The sequence below is a fragment of the Hippoglossus hippoglossus genome, chromosome 1 (assembly GCF_009819705.1).
Source record: "Hippoglossus hippoglossus isolate fHipHip1 chromosome 1, fHipHip1.pri, whole genome shotgun sequence".
NCBI lineage: Eukaryota > Metazoa > Chordata > Actinopteri > Pleuronectiformes > Pleuronectidae > Hippoglossus > Hippoglossus hippoglossus.
The window spans coordinates 12,355,677-12,383,612 of NC_047151.1; the positions used below are offsets into that span (position 1 = coordinate 12,355,677).

The following is a 27,936-nucleotide window of genomic DNA, read 5'->3' on the forward strand; positions in this document are numbered from 1 at the left end:
ACCCAAACAAATCACCAAGACGGCTGCATTACGTGTAGGTAGAGACAGCAACATGCAAGACTTTCCACTCCAGAAAAAGACAGTCACGGGCCCTTAATGCAAATGAACAAGGGTTTGTGGCTGTATTACATTATGTTGTATACAGTACACTGCTGCTGTCAGTGCAGAAAGAAAATCCCAGATGATTCTTCTTTTTTTTTTACATGCGTGCTCAGTGCTTCTGCGAAACCGTGAGTCATAAAATAGGCCAATTCTATATCAGTCTTGGGAAACACTCATGACTTACTGATAATAAACAGTGTCACATATTTTATGGCAGTTGCATGTTTTATGGTCGTCCATAACCAAAGACTTTACAACCCTGGAACAGAAAACTGAAAATCATTTCCCATGATAACAATGACAAATTTATATTCAGGCCCCATCAAAGGAGCTACAAAAAATAAATATCATCTGTTAAGATTCTGGATTAGTAACAGGGGGGAAACAATAAGTGCTGAGAGTTTGGCTCAACGTGCTGCCGGAGTAGATTGTGACCGAGCTGCCAAACGCTTCCTCCTGCAGAAGCTCTAGGTTCCTGAGCAAACACAGAGCAGATGCCAAGAGACAAAGCTGCTGGCAAGGTTTTTTCCTTTCATCTAACTTTGGATGGGTACACTTTCCACGCAACGGTAATGTCTTCCACATGCTTCAATACAGGCATACACTCATTCACACATAAAACAGCTTTAGAAATCGAATAAGTTAAATACACGGCCACCAAAAATGTATCTGGGATCTGTTGTTTACAACTAAGGTTGAGCACAGTTGATACTATAGCAAGGGAGTGCAGCAGCTAAAATGGCCATTTTGAGAGACTGCATTGCTGCATTCTGGTTTCCATTAAATGCCACACTCCTCCAATAGAGGCGAATTAGAGACACTCCACGTGGTTCAAATTATCCCAACAGTAGGACAGTAAAACACAAAACAGCTGTTTGTCAATTCTGACTGTGTTATAAATAACTTTAGTTTTCCACAATATTATGTTTTCTCAAAATCAGACTAAAAAAACCTTGTAATTCTTTTCCATAGCTGTGTCTTTCAATAGACAGCAAGAGACAGATAACTCTGACCATCCAATCTCCATGTGACATCGAGATGACAGCAGGGACGCGGACGTCATCCCACCTGGGACTGCTCAGTCAGTCCCCTTCCTGCACTCAAATCCCCCTCATCAAACTGTGAAACAGATTTGGGCAACATCATGACAGCATGCAATCAGGAACTGATCGTGGCTCTATTATCTCAAGACATGCAGGTGTCGGGGGATGCATTTCCCCCCCATGCTGGAACCTTCCTGTGCCAAGAGAAAAGCAGATTTGCATCAACGTGTCTTCCGGGTCTCCATGGAAGCCCAGAAGGTAATCTAATACAAACTCGGGAAGCACGGAGAGAGCCACTGCAGCGAGAGAGCAGCAAGCATCACAACACCATTTCAAACATTTGACTCCACATCAATGCTCAGCAAAGAGCAATATTTGTAATGAATGCTCATTCTGTAAGCACTGGGATTTACATATTCCAGCTAATTCCCTCAGGGCTGAGAAAATATGATAAACAGCAGCATCTCCCTGTGCAAACACCAGCGTATACAATGCCAAACACGTTAGCAATATGAGGCACATTTTGAAGCATATTCCTCCCAAATGCATGATGGAAATTCAGCTGATAAATAATGCAGATCCCTATGATGGATTTGTCTAATCTTAATGCAGTCGGTCTGAATTGATTTTCGGAAAGCAGGAAGAGAGACGAGAGGTTTTCAGGGAAGTCCAAAATGGTTGGACACTTACTTTGGCAAAGCTGCCTCTGATCAGGAGCGAGCCAGAGCTTCCAAATTCACATTTCAGTGTTTTCATTAAGGCTTTATTCCTCTGAGGCCTAATGACAAAACATACAACTGGGAAATATGTGTAAAACTATTATTCTCCACAACAACTTGTACATGTTTAGCCACGTTCCTCACGTCGATTTTTAATCACACTTCTGCAACTCAAAAACACATAATCCTCCGGTGCAGATTTATACAAACCGAAAACACTGACAGTTTACAGCCTCCAGCATTCTCAAGACGACAATCTTTCAAACAAGTTGTACATGTTAGTTGGTTAAAGGAGACATTGTGTTTTTTTCTGTTTTTCTTCCCTCTAGCGTGTTCTAGGTTTGTTGTTTATTTAAATGTCAGTAGTAGTCTGAGATCATCTCATCCAGGTAAAGCGAGAGCAGAGACTGACATTTCCTCAGTGCGCTGGAAGCTGTTGACCAATCACAACAGAGTGGGCGAGCTGGCCTATCAGAGCAGTCTGGGCTTTATCAGGGGAGGGGGGCCTTAAAAGGGACAGGAGCTAAAAGTGTGTCAGACGGAGGCTGACAAGAGGAGCTGCAGCGATGACAGTGGACAGTGATGTGTTTTCTGAACCTGAACATCAGCATATCATGTCTCCGGAGAACTGCCTAAGACCTCCTTAGATTCATGTATTAGTTGTAAGCGGATGCTGCTTCCCAAATGTATCTCTCTCCGTAGACCAGCCAGACAAAAATGAGCAGCACCATGAGGTTGTTTGAGAGCTTTTGTGGCTTTAGTTTTTGTTTCCCTTGTGGACTATGTGCCAGTGAGTTCCCTGCCTCCAGAACGTGTACCGTAATCATTTCACATTAAAATCACCACCAGCGAGTACAAACCCACTGTCTCATTAGTGTTGACTTTAAAGAAATTGTTTTTGTGTTTTTCCTGGAAAAACTGAAAAGTAATAGCTAGAACAAGCTGTTTTAACTGAACTTTATATGGTGAGCATGAAATCAGAGTGGTGAGCCTTTGACAGCCGAGGAGGCTTTAGGATTTAGGAGTTTTAATGCTTGGGATTCGCTGGGGCAGCATTAGTTATTATGGTCACTGTCTGCGGGGCCATATCTCTTCCTGTGTCCCTCTACATGTCACCAAGAAGCCCTGCACAGGTCGTGCTCATGATCACGGTTTTAAGGTGTCAATCATGGTAGTACCACTAATATTTTCTACAAGTTTCTGTCAAAGGAAAAGGACCAAACCTGTCTTGTTCCAGGGATGTTAGTTTACACTGGTTCTGAACAGCTTTATATTGAAAAACATTTACAGCTTTTTACAGCTTTGGTCAGAATACAAACCTACAGCAAGTATATATCTGAGACTTGAAATTCTTAATAGACACTTTTTAACATAGCAGGCTTTTTGAAAGCACACTTTATTTTATTTAATACAGATACAGGCATTTGACAAAAATATTAAACTCTTTGTTCAGTGGTAACTTTGGTTATTTTGTCACCTTGAAAGTGTGAAGTTAGAAATTAATGATAAAAGTTACATTAGATGCATATTTTTTGTTCAAGGGTACAATCTACTGTCTTCCACTTTTTTATGAACCTTTATCAGTCTATCAGTTTACTGCTTTGTCCTTTAACTGACTGAACTGGATTTGTGAGTGTGCCTCAGTCATCTCTGTGTACAAGACAAATAAACTAAAATGTCTGTAACAAGAAGAAATGACAATATTCCAAATGGTGGAAATACAGAAATGTGCTGAAATTGAAAAAACTGGGTTTCAAAATGTAAAGTCAGCACTATCGTCTAACTGTATTTTTTTATGGTTTTGAGAAAGAAAATGAAAGAAGCTGAAAAATCAGAAATCAGCCACATGAGCGTGGTTTGTCACAAAGTTGCTTAGATCTGCACAACTTTGTCTATAACGTGCACGTTCCCAGACAAATGCGTTACGCAATCACACCGTGGCCATCTTTAAAACGACAGAGCAAGTGTCCTCATGTAAACAGAAACTACGCTATGCATAGCAGCGGATCTCTTCAGGGGACCGAGGAGCCACTCTAAATATAGTCTGCCATGAACTCTGCCCCCTTCCCTCTCTGCCTCATAAACACACATGTGCACACACACTTTAACACATGTGCCCCGGTTCTTCTTCTCTGCTCTGCTCCATTTCAAACTGTTTTTTTAAACCTTGATTTGTATCGAACGTTGGGTCTAAAGAGGATCAAGAATGAAGCAGCTGGAACATGTTAACCCTGAGACGTGCAGCATCGCTGTATCAGCAGAAAAATAACAGCACAAACCAAATACCTGCATATTCTTCTCTGCTCCTCCAACAGGAGCTGACAGGATTAGAAATGTGAGTGTTTGTTTATAAAGAGAGAATTAATGTAGTTATATAGGAGCAACCCCATGGGCTGCCAGTCAGGGCAGAGTGCACTGTAGAGTCCAGTTTTATGGCAAAGAGCCCAAGAAATGACAGAGGACAAGCAGAGAAACAAGCAAATACAGTGGAAACCCGATATAGTGATCACGGATATAGATCAACCATTTATATGGATCAAAAAGACAGAATTGTTCCTATACATATGGTGCCTCTGTCATTAATTTACTGCTCCTGTCTGTGTCTCTATCACTAGCGCTGCGCACTGCCAACTGAATCGAGCCAAACCGAGCCTGCCCCGCCATCTCCTCCAGCTCTTCATTCATTGTGTAAGTTTACAAATTCTATTATTTTTAGTGTATAAATCTTAGTTTCCACACGTGTCCGATGACACTGTTTGTGTGTGTGAGTGCATGTGTGTGTGTGTGTGTCTCAGCGTGTGAGACTAGCTAAATTGATGAATACGAAGGTTTCATTTCAAACAAATCAACGTTGAGAGGGTGTCGTGTGTGTGTGTGTGTGTGTGTGTGTGTGTGTGTGTGTGTGTGTGTGTGTGTGTGTGTGTGTGCCTACGCGAGTGCGCAATATGTGATGTGTTACGTTTTCCCTCCCTGTCATACAGAAGCTACGCAATTCAGTTACAGTAATCAAGCGTTTATTGTGATCATTTTGGCCCAGGACAACCGGATCGCTATGAGCGGCTTCCACAATAGATGCAAAGAGAGATGAAAAGACTGAAAAACAAAGAAAGCTGGTAGCACACCTGCTAATGTTGCAAAATTCAGCTGGTCAGCATCAAAGCTGGCGGCCTTGAATCTGAGTCTTTGTTCTGCCGCTTTACAACAGAAGTGGGGGGGGGGGGGGGGGAAGCAACAGAGGTGATGGCACAGACAAAGGCACAAACAATGAGGTGGTAGAGATGAAGAGGCACATGTGGCAGAGTGGTCTGTGGTTTCACACTCAGAACTGAGGCTGGGGGCTCACGGTGACTACAGTAAACTGAGCTTCATGTCTCCGTCGCAAATCTTTCCTCCTCAGAATCAAGGATTAAATGATAAATCACACTAAAGCCTTTCATGGCTGAAATTATTACAGGAATGGAAAAAGAAGCCTACGCGTTTTTTGTTTGAAACTTGCACCACTTCCCTGTATTTGTGTGGGTTATTTAAATACATAAACTAACAAATTGGGAAAAAATATACAAATAGCTATTAAAATAGATAAGCCTAAATGTCATCTGGACCTGAAATACCTACAAAAACTATCAGTGATTGTGTTTTTTGTGGGGAAACATTCGACTCCTGTGATAAAAGGAACTAGTCGGACTACAAACAGTGTACGGGGAATGGAAGACAGAGTCTTTGGCCGTTGCCCCCAGAGGCTAATTCCTTGTCAGACGATAGCTGCTCCGAGATTGTATAAACGGTAATTGATCTACCTCAGGTTTGTAAAATGATTTAATGTCTGTCAAGTGTCATTCTCTGCTCATAATAAAGAGTTTAAAACTTGAAACAAATAATAATAATGCAACATTTATGGTGATAATAATCAAAATTGACTGATTTGAAAATGTACGAAACAATCCCGGCCTGGAGGACTGTGTGATTAAACCAAATGTTTCTCGTTACTCAAACCTTTTCTCTACTGGCTAAATTGAGGTCATGTCTTTGCAGATGCAAGTTGTGACAGCCGCCATTATCTCCGTCCATCTTCGGGATTTTTTTTTGCCATATATTGTGTCTCTTGCAAAGTTTGAGAGTGGGCTTTTGTTTTGAGCACTGGACTGTTCTCTAGTGGCTCTCATTCGTAGACTCTCTCTGTACTGTTTGACATGATTCTTGTGTGGTGGTGATATTGTTTGTGGGTGTTGTTGTGTTAACCAGTCGGAAGCATTATTTACAAAGTACATTTTTTGGGTCTGTGACTTGTTAACCACATCCATGAGACAGAAGAAGCCCCACTTTAGGCAAACACTCGTTTTGTCTTTGCTGGTGGGAGTCCTTCTCCTGTTTGGATTTAACACTTTCTTGTGATGCCTTCATGTTGCTGTTGTTTTTAATTTTCATTACAAAATCAATATACCAATTAACAATGGCAGGCAGGCGAACATGTGCCAAAACTTACATAACAAGGGTCAAAACGTCATCACCATTGATCTGCGTATGCCCTCACTTCATTTGTATGGTTGGATATCACGTCCTCTCCTTTGGGAGGCGAAAGCAAATCTCATTAGTTTCTCCTCTTGTGCATCGGAGAACACAGAAAATCCCAAGGTAGGATTCAGTTGGCTAAGGTCCACCAATAAATGTCCCATCCACTGAGGAACTCCTAGGTCCTCAAGAAAATCATCTGCGTTACGAGGAGCAGAAAATGAGAGTTGCCACTGGAACACCAGGAACATTACCATCTGTGTTTATGCCTTTCTCTTCTCACATCTCTTTACATTCCTAGTCTGTTGAAATAAGGCCTCTAACACCAGACATTTTGAAATAACAAAGCTGCAGTCTACTAATGTATTTTTACAATCATTTGAGCCAAAGTTGTACAATCTAAGAAACGATTTCCTGCTTCATGTCCAAGAAGAGCTACAAGAAGGAGCATTAGCTGAGTTCGATGGACTAAAAAGCTTGTTATTAATAAAATCTGATACAGGATCAAACTGCAGGATAGTGTGTCCTACTAATGGATTTGTGTTTTAAGCTTACAGTCGCAGGGCGTAATGGCCTCATGATACCAACAACATCCTGTTAAGCCTCAGTTGTACTCGTTGGGGATATGGACCCAACCAATAGTTTGAATTATACTCCGCTTGGAGTCTACTTGAAGGACACTTTCCATACATCAGTATGTAGTAGATTGGTATTTATATAATCCAAGCATGTGCACTACAAATCATATAAAAATGATGACATCCATGCAAGAAGAAGAATAGCTGCTTTGTTGGCTGTATTGTAGAAGTGAAGGCAGCAGCGGATCGCCTCACACAGCCTCTTCCATTGTGGTGTAGCAGAGCTCATGTAAATTTAGTGCCCAGCATTGTACAGATGGGGCCAAAATGGTGGGTACACTGTCACAAACACCCTTCGATGACAAAATGTCAAAAGGTCATTCAGACCCATGAGTATTTGTGGACACATAAAGTATAAAACTGGCTATAGAAAAGCCATTTTATTTCAGACATGCAGTGAAGTCTGCACATTTTCCTGAAATTTTCCAGAGGGGCTTTAAGTGAGAATGCAAATGTCCGAGTCAGTTGCTCCAGGCAGAGTTAATGGGTGGGCGTGTTGATGTGGTTACACACAGCAGACACGAAACTGGAAGAATACAAATGTCTCAGGATGAAAAAGAGGTGCCATACACGTAGTAGATGTAGACGAAGATGGACTTGGAAAGACCATGAGATTTAAGAGCTTTAAGGTGGTTTATGCTGTCCACAAAAACATTGTGCTTTCCAAAGCGGAATTTATATATCAAGTCCTGCCTCCTGCATAAATTACTCACACGACACCTCTCACCTGATTATTCTGGGCATTTTACCATTACTGTAAACATGTCTGACCTGGACGATCTCCTCCTGCATTCCTCATATGTGAAAGGCAAACTTCAAAGTTCATGTCTGAAAAAGTGTGTGCTCATATGCCATTGAAGCATGCACTAGACCCCCAAACACATAAGAACGGCTCAGCTATGAATATGTTTAGCTGAACGAAGCTGAACCAGGTCATAGAGCAGGATTACACTGTCAGATTAAACGCTTGGCAAATCAGATCTTCAAGATCAAAATCCAAACGAGAAGCCCTCACCCACCGACAGCAAAGTTTCCAAAGCATGTCATTCTGTCCAGAATGTCACCTCAATGGTGATTTGAGATACACGTCTGCATGAACCGATGGCAGCAGGCCAGGGCCTTGAAATACGACTCCACAAGAAAAGTGTCCAGGAGACGACAGACAGACTGTTCACAATGACGATACCATCTAGAAAGGTGGTTACTGACAGGCTCGTTTGTTTCCACAACATTAACTTTGCTCTAAAATTCACTGCAAGTGTCATGTTGACTGCAGTTTGATTTCTTCACCTGGGTCTAAACAGGTTCATGTAAATGAACTGATGATTTGAATGCCCAACTATATCCTCACATCACATGGTCCAGTACAGCGTCGTTAGCAAGGCGACAACTGACAATTTTCATTAAATGGCCAAGTTGATAACAGTCCAAAATCCCAGAGAATCAATTACATTCTCTGGGATTTTTACTTAAAAAATTACTTAAATTCAAAAGAGAGACTTATTTTCTATTAAAGGAAACTACTTAATCCATTGATTAATAATTTCAGCTTTAATTATCAGTTTCAGATGATACATTTGTTAAAAAATAATAATCACACAAGCATTAAAAAACTAAAGCTTCCAGCTCACAGCACTTTAAACTATGCATGTGCCGTAACACCGACTGAGCCCACCCTATTCTTGGAAAAGGGACATTTAACAGGGCTGAAAAATTAAATGTCACTGTTGTTAGAGAAATGCCACTCTCCAGTTTATCACTTTGTCATTTTCAAGTATTGACTGCCCGGCTCTCTCTTTCTCCACTGGAGGACCTGACCCTCGTTTTTATAGAAGCTTAGATTTAATAATTTATGTCTAAACAGATACTGTATTATAAAGTGGGGACCTTTCCCTCTTTGAATAGCTGCAGTGTAACCAATCACCTTTCTCCAGATAAGGCAAACATTATTTATTTAAGAGGCCCAGGCATGGATTTATGGTGGGAGAAGAATGAAGGTGTCTCAATGTGGTTGACGGCCTCAGCGTTTGACACAACAAGAGAAAAATAACAGCAGAGCACAGGTTGTTCGGTTTTATGCAGCACTCCTATCTCTGGCGTCCTTGTAATCATTAAATCTATAATCTCCGGTATCAAAGGCTGTAATAGTAACAATGAGGGAGGATAAAAATGACAACTTAGAGGAAGGGGGGGGGGGGGGGTTGGCAGACACGCTGATGAAAATGTCAGCTTATGCAAAAACATGCTAAGGTGTCAACACTCCGACACCTTGGACTGACTCACTGCTGAGCCTGGTTTCACCCGAGAGAGAGCAGGCTGCATCTCACCTCAGTGAGGGGAGATCACACAGACGAGTGGGTGTTGGGCTGTTGATGGATTCACATGCAGACATGGGTTAATACACTTGCTCCGATACTGTATGTTAAACAATTTAAAGGTCCAGTCAGACACAGGAAACACGATGAATCATCTGAGTGTGTTAGTATGATAAGTAATGATTCAGTAAATACCTCTGTGTCTCACTCAATCCAACACTCTCAAGAGATTTGAGATCATTGAGATCAAATGTCATCCACAGCAAAGTGTTTATCTTTAAGTCTCCAACAGAGCGAGACTGTCTCCTGTGCTACATAACAACTCACTAAGTAGAAATCAATGCACATTGTTTCCAATAAAGTCTTTCACTGGATATACATTTTTACTGTTTGGACTCTCCAGATGACAGAAACTATATCATCATCTGATAAAAACTATGTTGACAAGTATAGTGAGAAGAAACCTTCCACAAAATCCAGCTTCCATTTTATTTCCATTGGACCGGGAGTGTTACTTTTTTCAAATGCAAGAATTTAAAACGCAAAATGTGGGACCAACCACAGTTTCAAAATTATATGAAAAAATTTCACGGAACATAAAAGATCTCTAACTTAGTGTTTTAACCCATTGAAGAGCTGTTTGTGGTGCTCTTTGCTCTGCTGTCAACCTCTGTTTCTACTCTCTGACACATCACCGGCCCGTTAAAACAGCCATACAGTTTAGCATCCTCAGCAGGGGGCCCGGATTCAGCATAAACTTAGTAGATAGTGTTTTCGCTGTGTGAGTTCATGTGACTAGCATACAGCTCTCAGCAGGCAGACAGACCACAGGTTAAAACAGGACCTGGTCCAAAAGTGAATCATCTGGAGATACAGTATCTTCCCTAGTAATATTCAAGCAGATGCAGAGATGTGCTGTGACCATTTCACATCCTGATATCAATTCACATCACTTCCCAGACCAATACACTTAACAACCACAAATAAATGCAGCAAAGGAGAAAACTACGGATGAGAACAATGCAGGATTTAAAACATCCAAACGTGGCTTTGCGACATTTCCTTTAAATATACATTTGTTAGACCTCAAGGGACCCCTCTCATTTGTTTATTTTTTTATTTTTTTACAAACCTTTAATTCAGAGATTTCTCTTTGGACTGTACACAAAGGAAAATCCTACAACTCACTCTAACCTTTCAATGTCACTTGTGCTGTATATGCTTAAAAGACAGGTGTTGTATATACTGAAGAGACAGATGTGGGAAAACAGTGCAAAAGTGTCTATAACGAAGTGAAACAGGACTTTGACATCATCTGCTACCTGGGCACTCGCAGCCAGAGTCTGACTTTGGCAAGCCCCAAAGTTTCCACATCAGATCAGGAATTCTGGGAGTTGATGCATGCTGAAACTCAAAATGGCAGGTTGATTGAAAATCCACCTTCGGCGTGAGGTTGGCGACTGGGGAGCTGGATGTGAGCTGCGACATCTTCCCTTATTTGTGCAATTTGTGCCTTGTCTCTCACGTCTGCTCTTTCACTTCCTGTTCCACCTTTTCTAAAACACCTGTCATCCCTCGGCCTTCAGCTTATGACCAACAAACACTCACTGAGCCTTTACGACAGGCCCGCTTTTACTGAGCGGAAGCAGTTAACACCACATTTGACTCCATTTATCTAACCGAGCACCAAGCAACAAGCTCAAAGAGGCTGCTTGGAGTGTAATATAGCACAAGTGTTAACTCATTATATGAGACCACAGAGACAAACAACATAAACATGAAATTAAAAACCACGTTAGGCTCATTTCCTTCTGGCCACAAGATGAAGGTACATTCACAGACCATTAGAGATTCGTCTCCTGTTAGCTTTCAAAGAGAAATGGAGCTGGTGTCTTTGCAGCAAACACCACAGAAGTGCCACACCACAGAAGAGACATTTAAATGAGAGGGTTTGAGTGACAGCAACAGTCAAATGAACCCTAACCCTAATATAAATACCACGAAATGTGCAAACTTGAAAAAACACACACTGACACACACACACACACACACAGACACACACACACACACACACACACACACACACACACACACACACACACACACACACACACACACACACACACACACACACACACACACACACACACACACACACACACACACACACACACACACACACAGGTGCTCACAGCTCTCATAATATTTGAATGAGTCACATCAGGTCAGTCAGTTTGCGTTTTACCTTGGCACTGGAATCCTTGTTTTCCAAATCCCCTGTGAAAACAAAGAATGCAGAATTCAATATTTATTCTCTCATGTGTGTCTTGAATGCACTTAGTAAACCCAGCCATTCACACATAGATATGTTTGTTAATTCCATGGAAAGGGTGTTGCATGGTGTGCACGCAACTACTGAACCAGAGAAGTGCTTTAAATCAACCAAATCAATAAAATAAACATTTGAAAAACTAATTTCATCTTAACTTTACGACAAAATTTGGTGTTTATCACATTTTCTTAGTTCGACTAAAAGCACAATCATAATACTTCAGTACACACGGTGGTATTCTAGACTCTAGTGTTCCTCCAACTTCATGCTCACAGTTTTAGGGAAGGCCCTTCCTTTCCCAGTAAGACAACAATGCCGCTGTGCACGAAGCCACATCCATGAGGAAATGGTTTTCTGAGCTTTGGCATGGAGGAACTTTACTGATCAGCTATGAGCCTCAGCCACATCCAACACCTTTAGAATAAAGTCACTTTCGTTTTTAATGTCTATATAATATTTTTATCGTCTTCCCTTTTTGCTATAATGTTTCTCATGTTATTTTTTATTTTATTTTTATTAACGTATTTGTTTGTATTTTTTTCATATTTAAATTTAAATTCAATCACAATGTTATAATAATATTATATTCAATTATTAACTTTTTATTTTTTATATCTGCCCCTGTCCCTGTGCCTGGCTCAGGGGCTGCGTTTGGCAGGGCAGAGGTCAAGCTGTAAAACTGCCGAGGTCATAAGCATCCAGCAATAAAAGGATCTGAGATCACTCTCTCACCTGCACCCACAGGGGACTGCAACTGTAAGTGCAACGCAGGTTTCACAGTTAACAGATTATTAAATTGATGATACTCCACAAATAAAACATTTAAATCACCTCAAGCTAAAGTGGAGACAAAGTCTGAGAGGTGATATTTAAGTGTTTAAAGACATCTGACGTGTGATCACTGTGTTCCAGACTCTGAGGAGTGGACAGATTCTACACGGAACAGTGAGAAAGTCCAGCTTAGTCACACTTTCCGTACCATTTTTCTCTCTCTCCATGGAAAGAACTGCGGCACAAAGGCATCATGTGCATATATTGAAACATTTCACTGCAGAAGAAGTGTTTTTCCACTGAGGCTCTGTGCTGCCAATGAAGCTGCAGAAATTCTGAAGAGTTTCTCATCAATAACCGCTCAAGTCGTCCTTCCCCAGTAAGTATGAAAAAAAAAAACTGTGGCTTTAGATGGAGGCTTTTTAAAAGCTTCAGAGACGAGGAAACCTATTAGTCATCCAAAGACCGTAAACAGGTCCAACCTCTGCAGGCACGCCTCCGGGGTGAGAAGGCAACAGAGAGAGTGGCTCTTGATCTGCGTGTGGTTAAAGAATACCCTTCCATTTTTTTCACTTTCCTTCCACGCCAATTCAGGTGCAGACATTAGGTTTGTGGGTTCCATTATACAGAAAAAGTACAACTACAGGAAACCCAGAAAAAAGTATGTATTTTACCTACATGCCAGATATGGGAAAATGGGTCAATATGGTGTTAAATAGTAAAATATACAAATTTGAAGCCCGGAGCATAAATATGTGGCATTATTGAAATGATCATAAAAGACAGATTTCATGCTTTGGTTTTTTTGTCCTGAAGATAATGAGACGGCATATTTTGTTTGCACAGTGTAAAATATTCTGTGGGCTGGGATTTAAAAATTCCCCCAAAGATACACACCTTTCATGCCATATGCATTAAAGGGATAGTTCACCCAAAAATGAAAATTCACTCATTATCTACTCACCACTCTGCCGACTCAAAACGTCGTAATTTACAGTCGTGTTTTTAGCCTAAAAGTCCACTGCTATCCTCCTCGGGAGCCGCGTTCGCACGGGGATCACAGAGGACATTTAGGCTGAAACATGGTGTAAAATGACGCGGTTTTATGTCGGGGCTTACGGAGACTTGGATGACAACACAGGAGCAGTATGGAGGCAGTTTTTTTTTTTACATTTGAAGAAGTGGTCACCATCTACTTCAATGGTATTGGATTTGGCTGAAACGCTGTTTACCCCTGAAACTCCCAAAGTGTCTTGTGGACTCAAACACTTCGCCCGCCCCTCAATCGGCACAGTGGTGAGTAGACAATGAGTGAATTTTCATGTTTCTGTGAACTATCCCTTTAACACAGCCAATATTATCTCAATATCATTATTCTGAAAAGGACAATATGTCCCCAAGCTGCTAACTGTACTTTATTTCAATCATCCTAAATTATTGTTTCGTGTCTAATTTGTTTGTTTTTGATGTTTTTATATGAGCTAATCACTGGGAATTTCCAGGATATACATAAAACCCAGACAATCCTCAGCCTACAACCACACTGTGTGTAATGATCCTGACACTGACAGCGGCGGGACTCCTCCCATGTGTCGCACAGCCCGAGCACATCTCCACAGTTTGGGGCTGAAACTACTTTTTGGAGTGAGTCAACTCTGCCAGATGTGAGCAGGCTGCAGGATCGTGAAGGAAAAAGTTAGCCCTGAAGTTACATCATCCCCTCAAGTTGTGTGCAGAGAGCAACAGGCAGCAGCAGCAGCAGCAGTCAGGGGGTGGAGGCGGTGTTGAGGCGGAAGACTCACCAGATGAAGTCGGTGCAGTGGCTGCAGAAAGTCGGCTGCTTGAAGAACCGAGCGATGAATTTGTGGTTCTTCACCTCGTGGACGTTCTTCTGCCTCAGCGCTCCTTTGCGGGCGAAGCGATTCGCTACGTCCGCGGTGGACGACTCGTTGAAACTTCCATCGGCCATGTCCCCCCGCTGGTGCTCGATCAACGCTACAGCCTGGTTCGATACCCGGTCCGGACGTGTTGCTGCTGCTGCTGCTTCTCAGGCGGAAGAGACGCGCTCAGACTCGGGGTGTGGAGCCAGCAGAGAGCGGAGCGGCGGTCCTCACCGGAGACACCGGACTCACTGAGTGTGTGTGTGCGTGTGAGAGTGAGAGTGTGTGTGTGTGTGTGTGAGAGAGTGAGGGCTTCCCTGACTGTACACACCACTGAGCTGCTCCACTGACAGCTCTGTGCCACAAGCTACACATGTTAGAGAGCACGTCCGGTAACGCCTTCAGAGTAAAATACTCTTTGTCGTGCCCTTCTCATCCAGATGTTATTGATCACATATAATAATAATAACTATAATAACAAGCTATAATAATAATTATGGTATTTATTGTTGTTATTATTATTATTTTTATTATTATTATTATTCAGAACCTCTCAGACCACAGTAACAAGGTGCTTTACAAAAACTAGAATCCCCTTGTGAATGAATTATGATGAATAGAATTAGGTCTTGACCTTCTTTGTAAAGTACCTTGAGATAATGTATATTATGATTTCGCGCTATACAAATAAAATAAAATTGAATGAATGAATTAGTTCTTTCAATAATTACACATTTATTCCGGGGCCTTATTTAGCTTTAGATCCACACCTGATCAATTCATCAGTTTAATCAAGTGTGTGAATCAAAGAGACAAAAAAAACTTTAGAACAACACTGTTTGTTTGTTTGTTTGTTTGTTTGTTTGTTTGTTTTGATAGAGAGAGTGCTCATTGATCAACAGACAAAACCCTGAGTTCGCTGTATGAAACCTTTCTACATATTCAGTCTTCAACTGTTAAACACTGGATATTGTGGAAAAGACCAACAGGCATCACTCTCTCATTGTCTCAGAGTTAGCCAGACAGCTGTTGTTCTTGAGTCATACAGGAAGTGTTGTGTGAGGTTTGTATCCTGTCGGTGAAAATGACAAGAACGTGTAAGACCAAGAACTCTGCAATGGATTCATGATTAAAATGTGGGTGTATATTCCCCCAATTCATTTTATTTCATATAAAACCATAGAGTCAATCCTTTGGAGCTACAAATCTAACAATAAGTCATGTCACCCTCTAAAGCTCTGGCACAGTGATCCAAAGGGACATTTTTTATTTTGAAGAGACACTTCCTAATCGTAGTCTGTGTATCTCTGTGTAACTTGACTCTTCCCCACTCCGCTTCCTCCTTGTCACTCAGGCTGATGTCACACCACAGGATTCACTGTGGGAGGGCCCCTGTCCCGCTGCAGGAATCTGGAGTGGGTGCGTCCCCGGGTGGAAAGAAGGCGCATTACACTTTTCTTTAACTCCCCAAGGAAAAAGCTCATAATGTTCAACATCAGCAGTTCACACATGTAGAATATTAGAGTCACTTCAGCTCGTTATTATTATCATTATTATGAGTAATAACGAGCTGAAGTGACTCTTTATTATTATTAATAATAATAATAATAATAACAATGATAATAATGGTAATAATAATAATGATAATACTGACTTCATTTGTATAGGACCTTTCGAAACAGCTGTTTCAAAGGGCTTCACCTAGAGGACAAATAAAAACAAGAACACAAAACATCAACGACAACAAGCAAGATAATACAAAGCCAAATATTTGCTAATTAAATCAGGTTAAATAAATCTGAAATCATCTGACACTGAGCCGAAGCCCACTGAAAACAAGCATCCATTAAAAAGCAAAGTAGCAGAAAAGAGGGAGAGCTTTAAACCGTCAGCAGCATGACACAGTGTTACCTCCTCCAAGCAGGTTGTTTTCACCCATGTCCTGTTGGTTTGTTTGTTAGCAAGATGGCACAACCTACAGGACAGATTAACACAAAACTCTATGGAAGGATAAAGTATGGCTCAGGGAAAAAACCATTACATTTTAGTGTGGAAGCAGATCAGGGATTTTTATTTCTCATCTTCTTAGACATTGCGAACCGTTGTTTTTAGCATTTTTGTTGATTTCTCACAGAATAATAAATTGATCTAGATGAATAAATTAGGCACATTTAGAGGACTAATTTATAAGTGTGTAAAAGGTTGTGCAGCTTGCTTGAATTTAAGGGGACTGTTGGGCCTTGGCGGAGGTATGAGCTCTACTGAGTGACATGTTATTGTGTCATTTTTGTGATTATGGTTCTGCAGTCCAGAGTTTTTCATTTGTTTTTCTAATAAAGTGATCAATCTTCTCTCTCGCATCTGTATTCAACCTCCTACATTTCACTAGGCTGTGTGTGTGTGTGCGTGTGTGTGTGTGTGTGTGTGTGTGTGTGTCTGTCTCCATCTTTCATTATTCATGAGTTCACATCATGCTGTGGGTCCGCTGCCCGCTCTTGTACCAAATCAAGGTTATCGATCAGTACTAAGTAAATATGCAGGAGTTGAAACCTTTGTACTCGATCGATAGGAGCTGACTCTGGCATCTGATTGGAGCACACTATCATGGACCCTTTACCCAGCAACCCCTATGTTGGCCCCCCCATCCTCTAGCCAGGTGCAGGGGAAACTGAGGAGATTCCACTTTTAAGAAGATGGCTCCGATTTTGGCTTTGTTGCTCCTCTGCCCAATAATTGCATGCACAACTGTAACATCGAAGAAAGGTAAAAACGATTTTGTTTATTGGTAATGTGCTGCAAGTATTCCTGTTTGACTAGCGGTCTGCATTTGCACCATACGGTCAAAGGTGTTAAATCAAGTCACCTTTTACAACAATTCTCAGTGTTATAATCTACACATTGAATCATTAGTAGTTGAGTATTGTTGCTGTGTTACATCCAAATAATTTAGCTGCAGAACATAAACCTTACTGCTGCGAATCCTGCTCCTCATGCATGAGTCAAATTATTTCTTTAACCAGTATGTGGCCGTCCTCCTGTCACCGACGGGGTTGATGAGGCGACACTGAAGCGTGTGTACGAGGCAGGAGAAGAGGTGGGCCTCACATGTGAACAGGGGTACTCGCCTTCAACGACGACCGTTCGACGGATCACCTGCATGGCCACAGGAGAGTGGTCACAGTCGAATCTGGCATGTTCCCGTGAGTTGAGTCAATGTAGATTTTGTCTGCTTGATCACAGAGGTGCAGCAGTGGCACAGCTGTAATTCTTAAAGGAGACTTGTGATTTTAATAGTATTTCTCTTTCCTGGAACGTGCTTTATAGGTTGTTGGTGAATGTACAAGGTCTGCAAAGTTAAAAAGTCTAAAGTCCATGGCAGAGGGAGTTCTCTCTCCCACTGACAACTCTGCTCCTGCATGGCACTAATGCCCACCATACCCCAACTGTCATTTCAACAAGGAATGCTTCCTTAAACGTTCGCAATTCGATACTGGAACGAAAGATGAGGCAATTCCAATCTGGACATAACCATATCGGCATACAAATGTATTGTGCTCCGTCTGACCTTGTTTCCCACAATCCCCCAGAGAAGTCTCTCCATTGTGTTGGAAGGTTTACTTTACTCCACGAGTCTCAGCTGTCAGATGATGAGGTCCACATATGTGACACAGGATCTTACACCATAACAAGAATTCAGGGACAATCATTAACTTTGTAATATGTTCAGATCAGAAAACAGTCATTTTAAGGACCCAAGCCTAAAGTACCATTTTTATATAACCTGGTGCCCCATTTAAATTAGTTTGTCATTATTACACTTTCTATTGTCCTGGTGTTTATTCTCTACACACTATATCTAATATCATTTAACTTCAGTGTTGTCAATATGGTATTATCTCATATTTCTACAGCTAAGATGTGCCCGATCCCCAGACCTCTGCAGCCTTTAGCAATGGGGCGAACAGAAGCTCCATTCAAGAGTGTGCTGAACTACACGTGTGACGATGGGTAACGTTTGAATGAATGAATTCCCCATCACTGCAACCTGTGTGTTACGATGATAATATCTGTCAGTGTAATGTCGTTTTTTTGTTCACAAGGTACGTCATGCAAGGAGCCAATGAAAGCAAGTGTTTACACGATGGTTCCTGGAGCAATCCCCCCCCTCTCTGCAAAGGTACTGGAGGAATATACACACAATGGAAAAGATTCATAGATTTTATCAGTGTTCAGCTGAGAGAAAATTCAACCGCCATTAAATAGTACGTAGAGTATAAAGAAAAGAAGTAGAGAAACATTTCTAACTTAACTGAGAAGCTGCTCTTGATTTTTTTATTGATGAACTTGCATTTGCTTAAAGCTCAAAGTATCTTTATTGTCCGTTTTAAAATTTAAAATTGATTTGCAGCCAGGATCACCCAAACCGACTACAAACTGTAATTAATCGTGTTTCTATATACTTGTATTCATAAAGTTAATTCTCCCTTATTGTTCATTGTAAGTAGAAAGTAGTACTGTATATCTGACTTTTACCGATGTGTGGACTTGTTTCATAAAGATTGTTAAACCAGTGCTCATTGTTTTACCTAAAGACAGAAAAATAAGCTTACGTTCAGTTGTCAGTTTATCAGGAAGACCAAACTAAAACCAGGGGAATCTCATCCAACAGTGCTACAATACACCCTCCTTCATGAAAGTTATGATATTCAGTGTTTGTTTCACCCCTGTCCATTTTTTGTTCGGTTCGTCTATTGGTTTGATCACACAAAAACTACTGGATGGATTATTACTAAAACTTGGTGGAAGGATGTTGTATGGCTCAGGAAAGAACCCAGATCTAAATGCAGTTGATGCAGTTGTTTTTTGTCCTTGCAGCTGTGAACTGTCCTCTGCCCACGCCACCTAGAGATGGGAGAATCGTCCATGATAAGCCAATTACTGGAACCAGCACCATGTATGGACAAACCTGGACGTATGAGTGTAACCCACCTAAAGCACCCAGTCATGAGAGGGGATCCTGCAGGGCTGATGGAAGGGCAACTGAACCTCCAGTGTGCCGAGGTACAGAGAAGATGTCAAATATTCCTATATTCTTTAACCGTCTCTTACCTCCATGATTAAAGCAATATACAGTTTAACAGTCTCCCGGACTTTAAAAATGATTTCCCTGAATTTTTACACTTCAAAACTCATCACCTTTTTCTTTTGTCCTGTTTCTGATCATCCCAGAGGTGAGCTGCTCCATTCCAGCAGGTATACCAAATGGCTTCATCACCTTTGCTGTGATGAGACAACATGGCTACAAGGAGAAGGTTAAATATGGCTGCAATGAGCACTACGTTTTGGACGGTGAGGCCGAGGTCCAGTGCCAAAACACAGGAACCTGGTCTCTGAGGCCAGTGTGCAGAGGTGAGTCGTGGGGAAATGAGATCTTAAAAGCTAAATTTGAGTAATTTGTGTTTTGTTACTGTCAAAGATTCTGGATTCATTTATGCATCAATCAGTTGTCAGAGCGCATAACAGTCCCCTTTTCAAACAACATTTGAATTCACTAGATCCAGATTTTTATTTGTATCTGCATCAGTCCCTCATCAAAAAGAATTTGAAAAACGTAAAAAACGAGTCCTGGATCGGGGTTCAGTCTTGGGTCATTCCCCACCCCTCCACAAAATTTCATGTAAATCGGTTGAGTAGTTCTTGCGTAATCCTGCTACCAATCAAACAAACACAGATGAAAATATAATCTTTATTCGAAATATAAGAATATCCAGATATGCTCATGCTGTGCTTGTCTCCACCCCTCTGATTCTGAAAAGGAGTAAATTGGTAAAGAGAAACAATGACAGCCTCTCAGCCCTTAGTACCGCTTTCAAATGTAGGAGGGGAAATTCAAATGAGCCTTTAAAAAATTGTGATTTTATATCTGGATTTGCAATGTCTGGTCAGAAAATGCTTTAACTGTGTTGTTGTTTTTTCACCTTCCAGCTCCCTGCAAGGTTGACATCAAAAGAGGCCGAATCTTCTACAACGCCAGGAAGCTCTGGATTGCAAACCTGAAACCCAACAGAGTCCTGCACAGAGAACCCGTCGTCTTCTATTGTCTGAACAGAGCCGAGAGGTGCGGCTACCCTGTGGCCAGCACCTGTGATGATGGAACCCTGCCCATCCCAGAATGCTTTGAGGGTGAGTTCTCGCCAGCTCAATAAATCAAGACTAACGATTGGACAACTTTCCCCGGATGAAAGACATGCTTTCAACTGAGGCACCATTAGTACTTATACAGGTGCAAAAAGTATACACTGAATTACACATCTATATCTAGAATGTTCTGAATATACTGTGGAGAGTAACCATCAGATAAGAAATATCAAAACAGAGTTTGGGCGTAACTTCTCCCATAATCCACACGTTTTCACTCGTAGCAATACAATGTGTTTTTTTCCTTCAATAAACGTCACGTAATATGTTAGATGTCCTACAGGTGTGTTGTGATGTTGCCATATGGTGATATGAAATATCTGAAATCATACCATATAAGTAATACATCTGCCTCTCTACTTCTTGCTTCTAGAACCAGGCAAGGTGGCGTACACGTTAAGGGCCAGTTCTCTTCCATCTGAAATCACAATGTGTGCTGCTTCGCCCCCTGCAAGCACCACAAACCCTGCGGGCCCTGCAAGACCTGCATAACAACTGACCTGAAACCCACAGACGGGATATCATTTACTGGATCTTGGTTAATAAATCTGTCATCATGATCTTTTATTTTGATAATAATCCAATGTTTTTAATTGTGAATTAAATCATTAAAGAAATCTATCTTTTGGTGTGGTAACTAATGATGTCGACTACAAAGAAACTTTGTTATTTCCAGGCTGCAGATTCATACACACTATGTACATAAATAATGAACATACATAGTACAATACCTGGGTTACAATAAAAACATGCAGATACAAATATAAAGGTGGATCTGGTGAATTTAAATGTGGTTTCACAAGGGGACTGTTGGGCCTTGACAAGGGTGTGCACTCTGCCATTCTAGTTGTTTTATAGATCAAAAAGTTAATTAAAAGTTAAATAAAGCCAAAATATCTTTGGCTGATCCTAAATCTTAATAGTGTAGGTGCACAAATCCTCGTTTGTCAAATTGTAAATCAAATTTTGGAGTTGGGAGGGGAAGAAAAACTTTCTTGAAATGGAGGCACGTCAGATAAATATTCAATGTTTTATAGATCAGGTGCAAAAATCTTTTAAATTCTGTGGTTGACAGGGAACCAGTGATCAAGATTCTGAGCATAAGTCAAGATAAAGGCAAATGGATTTTAATGAGCTGAAGTGACGATGAATGGATTTATCAAGAGATCAAGGGACGTAAAAGTAATAAATTCTGCTGGTGACAAAGCCATGGACAACAACATTTTCTTCTCTGTATTTGTACTGAGGTATTGTTAACTGGCCTCTATGCCGTTGTATTCTTTAGGTTTTAAGTATCTCTGTCACATTAAGCTGAGTTTTTTGAAAGTCTGAGGCTTAATAGACAAAGTCTGCAAAAACAACCATTTGTCCCTGTTTCATAATATTGCTGCAATAAGGGAAAGTCCACTGCTGGAGCTTCACTGCCAGTAAAGTGATTCCAATCTCCTATTGCAAATAACAAGATAGCGAGCAAAAAAAATAAAAACAGTAAACAAAACCAGAATTCACTTCGTGCTGCTCTTATCTGTTCAGCTTTCGAGAGACGACAGCAGCAGTGAGAGCGGGGACAGAGATTTAGTGTTTGAACCACATAACCTGAGGAGCGTCTGAACACGTGGACGAGGATGGAATTCATGTTGACTTTGTTTCTGCTCTGTCCATTTGTGATTTTTACCACCGCATCATCTGATGGTATTTGCTTTTGATTTGCTCTTATTTGGCTTGAAGTACATGAATGCACATTTCTTGCGATGCTGGTTAACCTCAGTATTTGACTCTATAGAAATAATGATGTTTAGCTTTGTAATAGAGGGATACAAAGTGATTGTCTCATTTCATTTGATGTTTGAATTTGTGTGGTTAAGCCAGAAATAGATTTTGATTTCAATTTATTCAAGTTCATTCACACTTTCTTTTACTGATTCTCTGTCTCTTAAATGTGTAATGTAACTTCAAACATCAAATTAAATTACATTTTCTGGAGTTTTCTTTTGACAAGTTTCTCTGTTGTCAGGAAGTATTTTAGGACACACACACACATATTATTTCAGGGCCAGTAACTAGAGCAACAAGATGATTTTTTTCAGATCATGTTGGGGATAATAATTTACATTATCCCAAAATAATGTAAATCACTCGGGAAATGTTTGTTTGAGCGTGAGACTCTATACATAATATTTATTATAATCAATGTGTCCCTTCAGTGTGTTTAAGGCCTGATCTGCCTGTCAACGTTGAGGTGGATGGGCTCCAGAGGTTCTTCAACCCCGGGGCTGAGTTGGCGTTGTCCTGCAAACAGGGATACACCCCCATATTAGGCCCTCGGACGATTGTTTGCTCTGCGAGGGGAGAATGGACAAAAACCAGACTAATGTGCAAACGTGGGTCTCTATTACTCTTGTGAGAACTTAAGGTCTTGTGACAGAACAACAGCATATGAAACACATACGTTTAATGTCAACATGGCAATTTAAATTTAACAGCGACAATCAAATATCAAGTCATTTATACTGGTATCCCTGATAGATTTCCTTTGTTTGTTTTATGAGAAATAAAACAAACAACATTTCTCCTGTTGATTTTGGGGAGAATATTTGACAAGCATGTGATGCAACATGAACCATTTCTACTAAATTCTGTTCACTATTTGTCTTGAATGTTTTTCTATTATAAATATGTAGTTTATTACGGAATTTTACTTTTATAAAATATATACGACTTCACCGATGCTTTGGTATGAGAATATTTACATACGTTTATGTTCTCTATTGAAAACTAGCACAACTAGATCACACTGATCCCTTCGTTGAGGTTGTACATTACTACAGCAGGTACAACATATACAGTGTGTAAATCTATCATTCATAGAAAAATAACTGCTCTCTGCTGTCTTCTCTCCTGCAGCAAAACTGTGTCCTCCTCCCGATCTGTTGTCTAATGGAGAATTGTACTATGAGGATACAGCGTTCCAGAGTACCATCAACTACACGTGTCATGAAGGGTAAAGCAAAAACATCTATTTGAATTTTATTGTGCAACACTTTTCATAAAGTGGGGATGAAATGCCAATAAAACTGGATGAGATTCAGAGATATGTTTTTGCAGAGGCTCCTGTTTGTGTCAGTGCAGTTTGAAGCTGAATTTAGTCCTTTTTCCTCTAAATGTAATTGTAAAGCAAGTTACAGAAACTAACATCAGCCGCAGAGCAATCTGTAACAACCCTTACCCAGACAAGTCAACAGTAGTGCCATTAATACTGAATTTGACTTGTTCACTAAACATTAACAGAGCTATCTGCTGAAAACATTGACTCATGTTCATCACACATTAAGTTTACATAACGTGATCAATAAACCAGAGTCATACAATCATTTTATTTTGTGTGCATCTTACAATAATCTGATTTACCAACATTTGGCTTCAAATGCACTCAACAAGATTTAAATCAATCATCGTGTATTTTGTAAATATCTTGGCAAACTGAGCTTGAACTGACTTATTGATATGGCTTCTGCTTTGCAGACATATATTGAGCGGAGCCAGCTCTACTGTGTGTCAAGCAAATGGAACATGGAGCTCACCAGTACCAGAGTGCAAGCGTATGTAATCCGTCTAAGACCAGGAAAATTATTAATCCGGTCAAAAACACATTTGTATTTGTTAAGTGGAACACAACAAAACTACCACTTAGTTTGTTGTGAATCAAGTTATTCATAACAATACGTAAATTATACACCATTATAAACAAAAGACAAAAGAAACTTCACGTACTGTGCAAGCATGTTTATAAAATGGCTCATTCTCCCTCCTCCCTCCTAGCTCCGACCTGTGATCTCGCTCCGATCCCACAGTTTGGGATGATCATTTATGACAAGACGATAAGAGGGAACTCCACTGAATACGGCGTGGCAGGGACATACAGGTGCCTGCCTCCGTACGTGCTCGTTGGCAGCGCGAGAGCCGAGTGCACCGTCAGTGGCACCTGGACTAAGACACCTGAATGTCGAGGTATGAAATACCAGGAGTAGTTATAGTGCTATACTGTGAGACTTATTTAACCATCTAACACACAGTTGTATCAGCAGATGAGAAAACATGTAATTTGTCCAGATTTCATGGAATTCTAATTGTAAATGTACATGTAAGGTACATTTCCGATTTCTTTACACAAAATAATGAGACAGCAGAGATAATAATCATAGAACTGGAATTCTCCTCTCTTATGCAACCATTGAATTGAGATATACCATGTAAAAATATATATTATATTTTATTGAGCAGGTGTAGATACACCATTTTCCAAAGTAATAGATAACATTTTCTGACATTCCAGGGCAATAAATGTATATTTACGTATGTATTTTTTCTAATTAAAGACAAATCATAAAATCATAAAATAAAGAGACTTCCTAAATCATGTGATAAGCTGTCCCAATACACCACAAGAAAACATTTGGGACTGTTATGTGAATAAACTTACAGTGCAGTATTTGATAATGAGGTTTTGATTGAAGTATTCAAAGGTATTCTATTCTTACATCAAATAGTCGTTTGGCTCAATGAATTTAATAATCATCACTTGTTTTGTCTTTTTGGAAAATACTGTATGAGATTGTAAGAGACCTGGAAATGTTGTTCTGTCTGCTAACAGGTGTCAGTCTCCATGTATTGAAAGAATAAGGCAGGGAAAGGAACCAATTTCCTTTTCACAGGCCTGTGAAAAGGAAATTGGTGGATTTCTCACTCTATTATAAGAAAGAAAACGTCCCTCCAGGGAGCTGAAAAGGAAGACACATTAAAATAAATTAGATGCAATTGCACCACATTTGGTCTTGACCGTTTTCAGCTGAAATGTTTCAATACAGCTTCATGGGATATTTATTCTACAATAAAGACAGTCATCAACACTCTCTCTGATGTTCCTTTGCAGTGGTGAGTTGCCCACCACCAGCGAACATTGACAAAGGCTACATTTCGAACAGTGAACAGAGAGTCTTCGACTTCATGGAAACAGTCAAATATGGCTGCGACGGGGACAATGCACTGGAAGGAAACCAGCAGATAGTTTGTCAGCAAAATGGGAGGTGGTCAGAAAAGCCGTCGTGCAAAGGTGGGACTAACATTACAAACATTTTACCCCCTGACCTGCTTCTAGTTTACAGAAGTATAAGTCTAGTACACTTTTAGCTTTATAGACAATGCATGGTGGGATAGGAATGGAATTTTCTTTACGTGTTTCCTATTGTGTACTGTTAAATGTATTGTTATTACAAATCAGGTCCCAGTCCAGTTCCATTACTTTTACTCTTAATTTTATTTTCAAACCCAATCAGTCATTTTTATTTATTTATTTGTGCCTGTGCTGACTGTTACTGGGGTCTAAAGTGCCAATTTTTGTACTATTTTAAAGTTCCAGTGTGTAGAATTTAGTGATATCTAGTGGTGAAGTTGCATGTTGCAACTTCACCACTAGATGTCACTAAATTCTACACACTACTCACTAAATTCACCCTCCCCTTCCAAACATGAAAGAGAACCTGTGGCAGCCTTCAGTTGTCATAAAAATTCAAAGGGTGTTTAATTTGTCCAGTCTGAGCTACTACAAGAAACATGGCGGCCTCCATAGAGAGGACTCCCACGATGTGAATATAAAGTATTTCAATATAAAGGGCCCATTCTAGGGTAAATAAAACAACAATTTGTATAATTTAGATAAAACACACTTATGAAAACATCACTTGGATTATTTTATAGTAAATTTCTGTCAATAGATCCCTTTCACCTAAATCTCACACACTGAACCTTTAAGGCTTTTATTTATAAAAGTGAATTTTTGAAAATCAATATGCTGTAAAACTAATTAAACAGCATGACACTCTTAACTGTCGGATAAAAACTGATTAAAACCCCTTTCAGTTCTCTTTACTACAATTCATGGTGATCAGAATTTAGCATTAAGATATTGATTTGTCTTTATTTGTAAAAAAAATAATAATAATAATAAGTATAACACAATTTCTCCATTGAAACTTTTGTTCTTCCTCCTTATAGCTCCTTGCAGCGTTGACATACACAGAGCAAGGGTATTATACAAAGGACAAAAACTCTGGATCAAGGACATGCAACCAAATAGAGTCTTACATAAAGAAGTCGTCTCACTCTACTGCATGAACAAGGCCAGGAGTTGTGGTTATCCAGTGCCAACACAGTGTATGGACGGAAAACTCATTATACCTGAGTGCTTTGAAGGTAAAAAATATTTAATGAAGAAGCCGAATATATCACAGTAAGCTGTTTATTCTATTTCATTTATCTATGTGTGTACATAGCCGATCAAACGATTCAGAACACCATAATGTCTCCAGGTTGTTTTAAATCCAAGTCCATTTAATAAACTTAAATGACACAGAGGTGGCTAACAAAAGCTATAGTCAACAAAAACTGAAAAGTAAAGGAAGTTCCATACAAAATGGGACTTTTGAAGGGAGCAATAATACTTATTGCTTTTTTGCAGGAAGTGAAACTTCTGATATTCATCAGTAACACAAACTGTGTTACTGATGAATATCACACTCCAGAAAGTATTGCTATAGTGGCAAGAAAAAATGTATTAAAAAATAAAGACAGTCTGGTTGTTCAGGGGTTCTTAGAGCAAGACAATGACCAACTAGTTAAGACTTGGCTGGTAGTGTGTATATTTACCACCGTAAACCTTCCTGCAACCTCACAATGTCAGATGTATGTTTTCTCAGGGTGTCTTACATGGCATTATTCTCTAAAACTGTCCCTTGATGATAAACAAGACTTACTAAGTTTGTTTTTCTGCGACTTGGTGTATATAAAATCACTGTTTGGATTTTTTGGCCCATTGTAACCTCTCTCTCTCTCTCTCTCTCTCTCTCTCTCTCTCTCTCTCTCTCTCTCTCTTTCTCCCTCTGTGTGTGTGTTGGTCTTTTTCCAGAGCCCAGCCATGTTAATTATAGCATATATTCAGGTTCCCTTCCATCGGAAATTGAACAGTGCTGAAACAGCAGGAGATCCCTTCTCTCCGATGATTATTAAACCACTGTGATATAGGTGTCAGTGTGTCCAGGTAGAATTATACAGTCAATCTGTCTTTTTGTTTTAAGCTTTGTAACCAAGTCTCCACAAATGTAACAATTTCAGACATGATTTTTTTCTGACTCTGATTAATAAACTTTCTTTTGCTGCTACTCCACCTCTCAAATGTGAATTATCATGCCATCCATGAGGCATTTATGAAGAGTTTACATGGATTACTATGTTCTGATACACTTATTTCTCTCTTGTCCTTGAACAAATAAGATACCGTGCGTCATCAACCCACCTTCCACAAACAAACAGAAATGCCCTCTATGTCGAACCTCAGCAAAAGTAGGTCAACTGATGCAGTCCTACACAAAGAAGC

At 40.2% G+C, this 27,936-nt stretch overlaps 3 protein-coding genes and 1 long non-coding RNA gene across 6 annotated transcripts in view; 2 read left to right on the plus strand and 2 right to left on the minus strand.

The window, feature by feature from the left end:
• prkcaa (protein kinase C, alpha, a) overlaps positions 1-14,637 on the minus strand; it is a 133,726-nt gene extending 119,089 nt beyond the window's left edge. For 2 of the 3 annotated variants that reach the window (XM_034592562.1, XM_034592569.1), the window contains exons 1-2: positions 14,232-14,398; positions 11,572-11,603 (exon numbers count right to left, since the gene is read on the minus strand). In XM_034592562.1, the coding sequence (XP_034448453.1) occupies positions 11,572-11,603; positions 14,232-14,398 (199 nt within the window). Of the gene's footprint in view, positions 1-11,571; positions 11,604-14,231 lie in introns of all 3 variants that reach the window. The other variant, XM_034592553.1, reaches the window with a different exon arrangement.
• Positions 14,638-15,540: 903 nt separating this feature from the next.
• On the minus strand, positions 15,541-16,262 carry LOC117765989. Its single transcript, XR_004614650.1, has 3 exons — positions 16,221-16,262; positions 15,964-16,010; positions 15,541-15,719 (listed from the first exon to the last, which is right to left on the minus strand). It is a non-coding gene; the product is annotated as an uncharacterized LOC117765989 (long non-coding RNA).
• Positions 16,263-16,910: 648 nt separating this feature from the next.
• LOC117765955 (beta-2-glycoprotein 1-like) lies at positions 16,911-21,116 on the plus strand. The gene is made up of 8 exons (XM_034592607.1): positions 16,911-17,072; positions 17,330-17,509; positions 18,221-18,317; positions 18,410-18,486; positions 19,185-19,370; positions 19,539-19,718; positions 20,295-20,492; positions 20,881-21,116. The coding sequence occupies exons 1-8, from the start codon at positions 17,003-17,005 to the stop codon at positions 20,997-20,999; spliced, it is 1,107 nt and encodes a 368-aa protein (XP_034448498.1). The 5' UTR covers positions 16,911-17,002; the 3' UTR covers positions 21,000-21,116.
• Positions 21,117-22,014: 898 nt separating this feature from the next.
• On the plus strand, positions 22,015-27,721 carry LOC117765965 (beta-2-glycoprotein 1-like). The gene is made up of 8 exons (XM_034592618.1): positions 22,015-22,199; positions 22,712-22,888; positions 23,412-23,508; positions 24,030-24,106; positions 24,327-24,515; positions 25,438-25,617; positions 26,559-26,756; positions 27,469-27,721. The coding sequence occupies exons 1-8, from the start codon at positions 22,133-22,135 to the stop codon at positions 27,531-27,533; spliced, it is 1,050 nt and encodes a 349-aa protein (XP_034448509.1). The 5' UTR covers positions 22,015-22,132; the 3' UTR covers positions 27,534-27,721.
• The last annotated feature ends 215 nt before the right edge of the window (positions 27,722-27,936 follow it).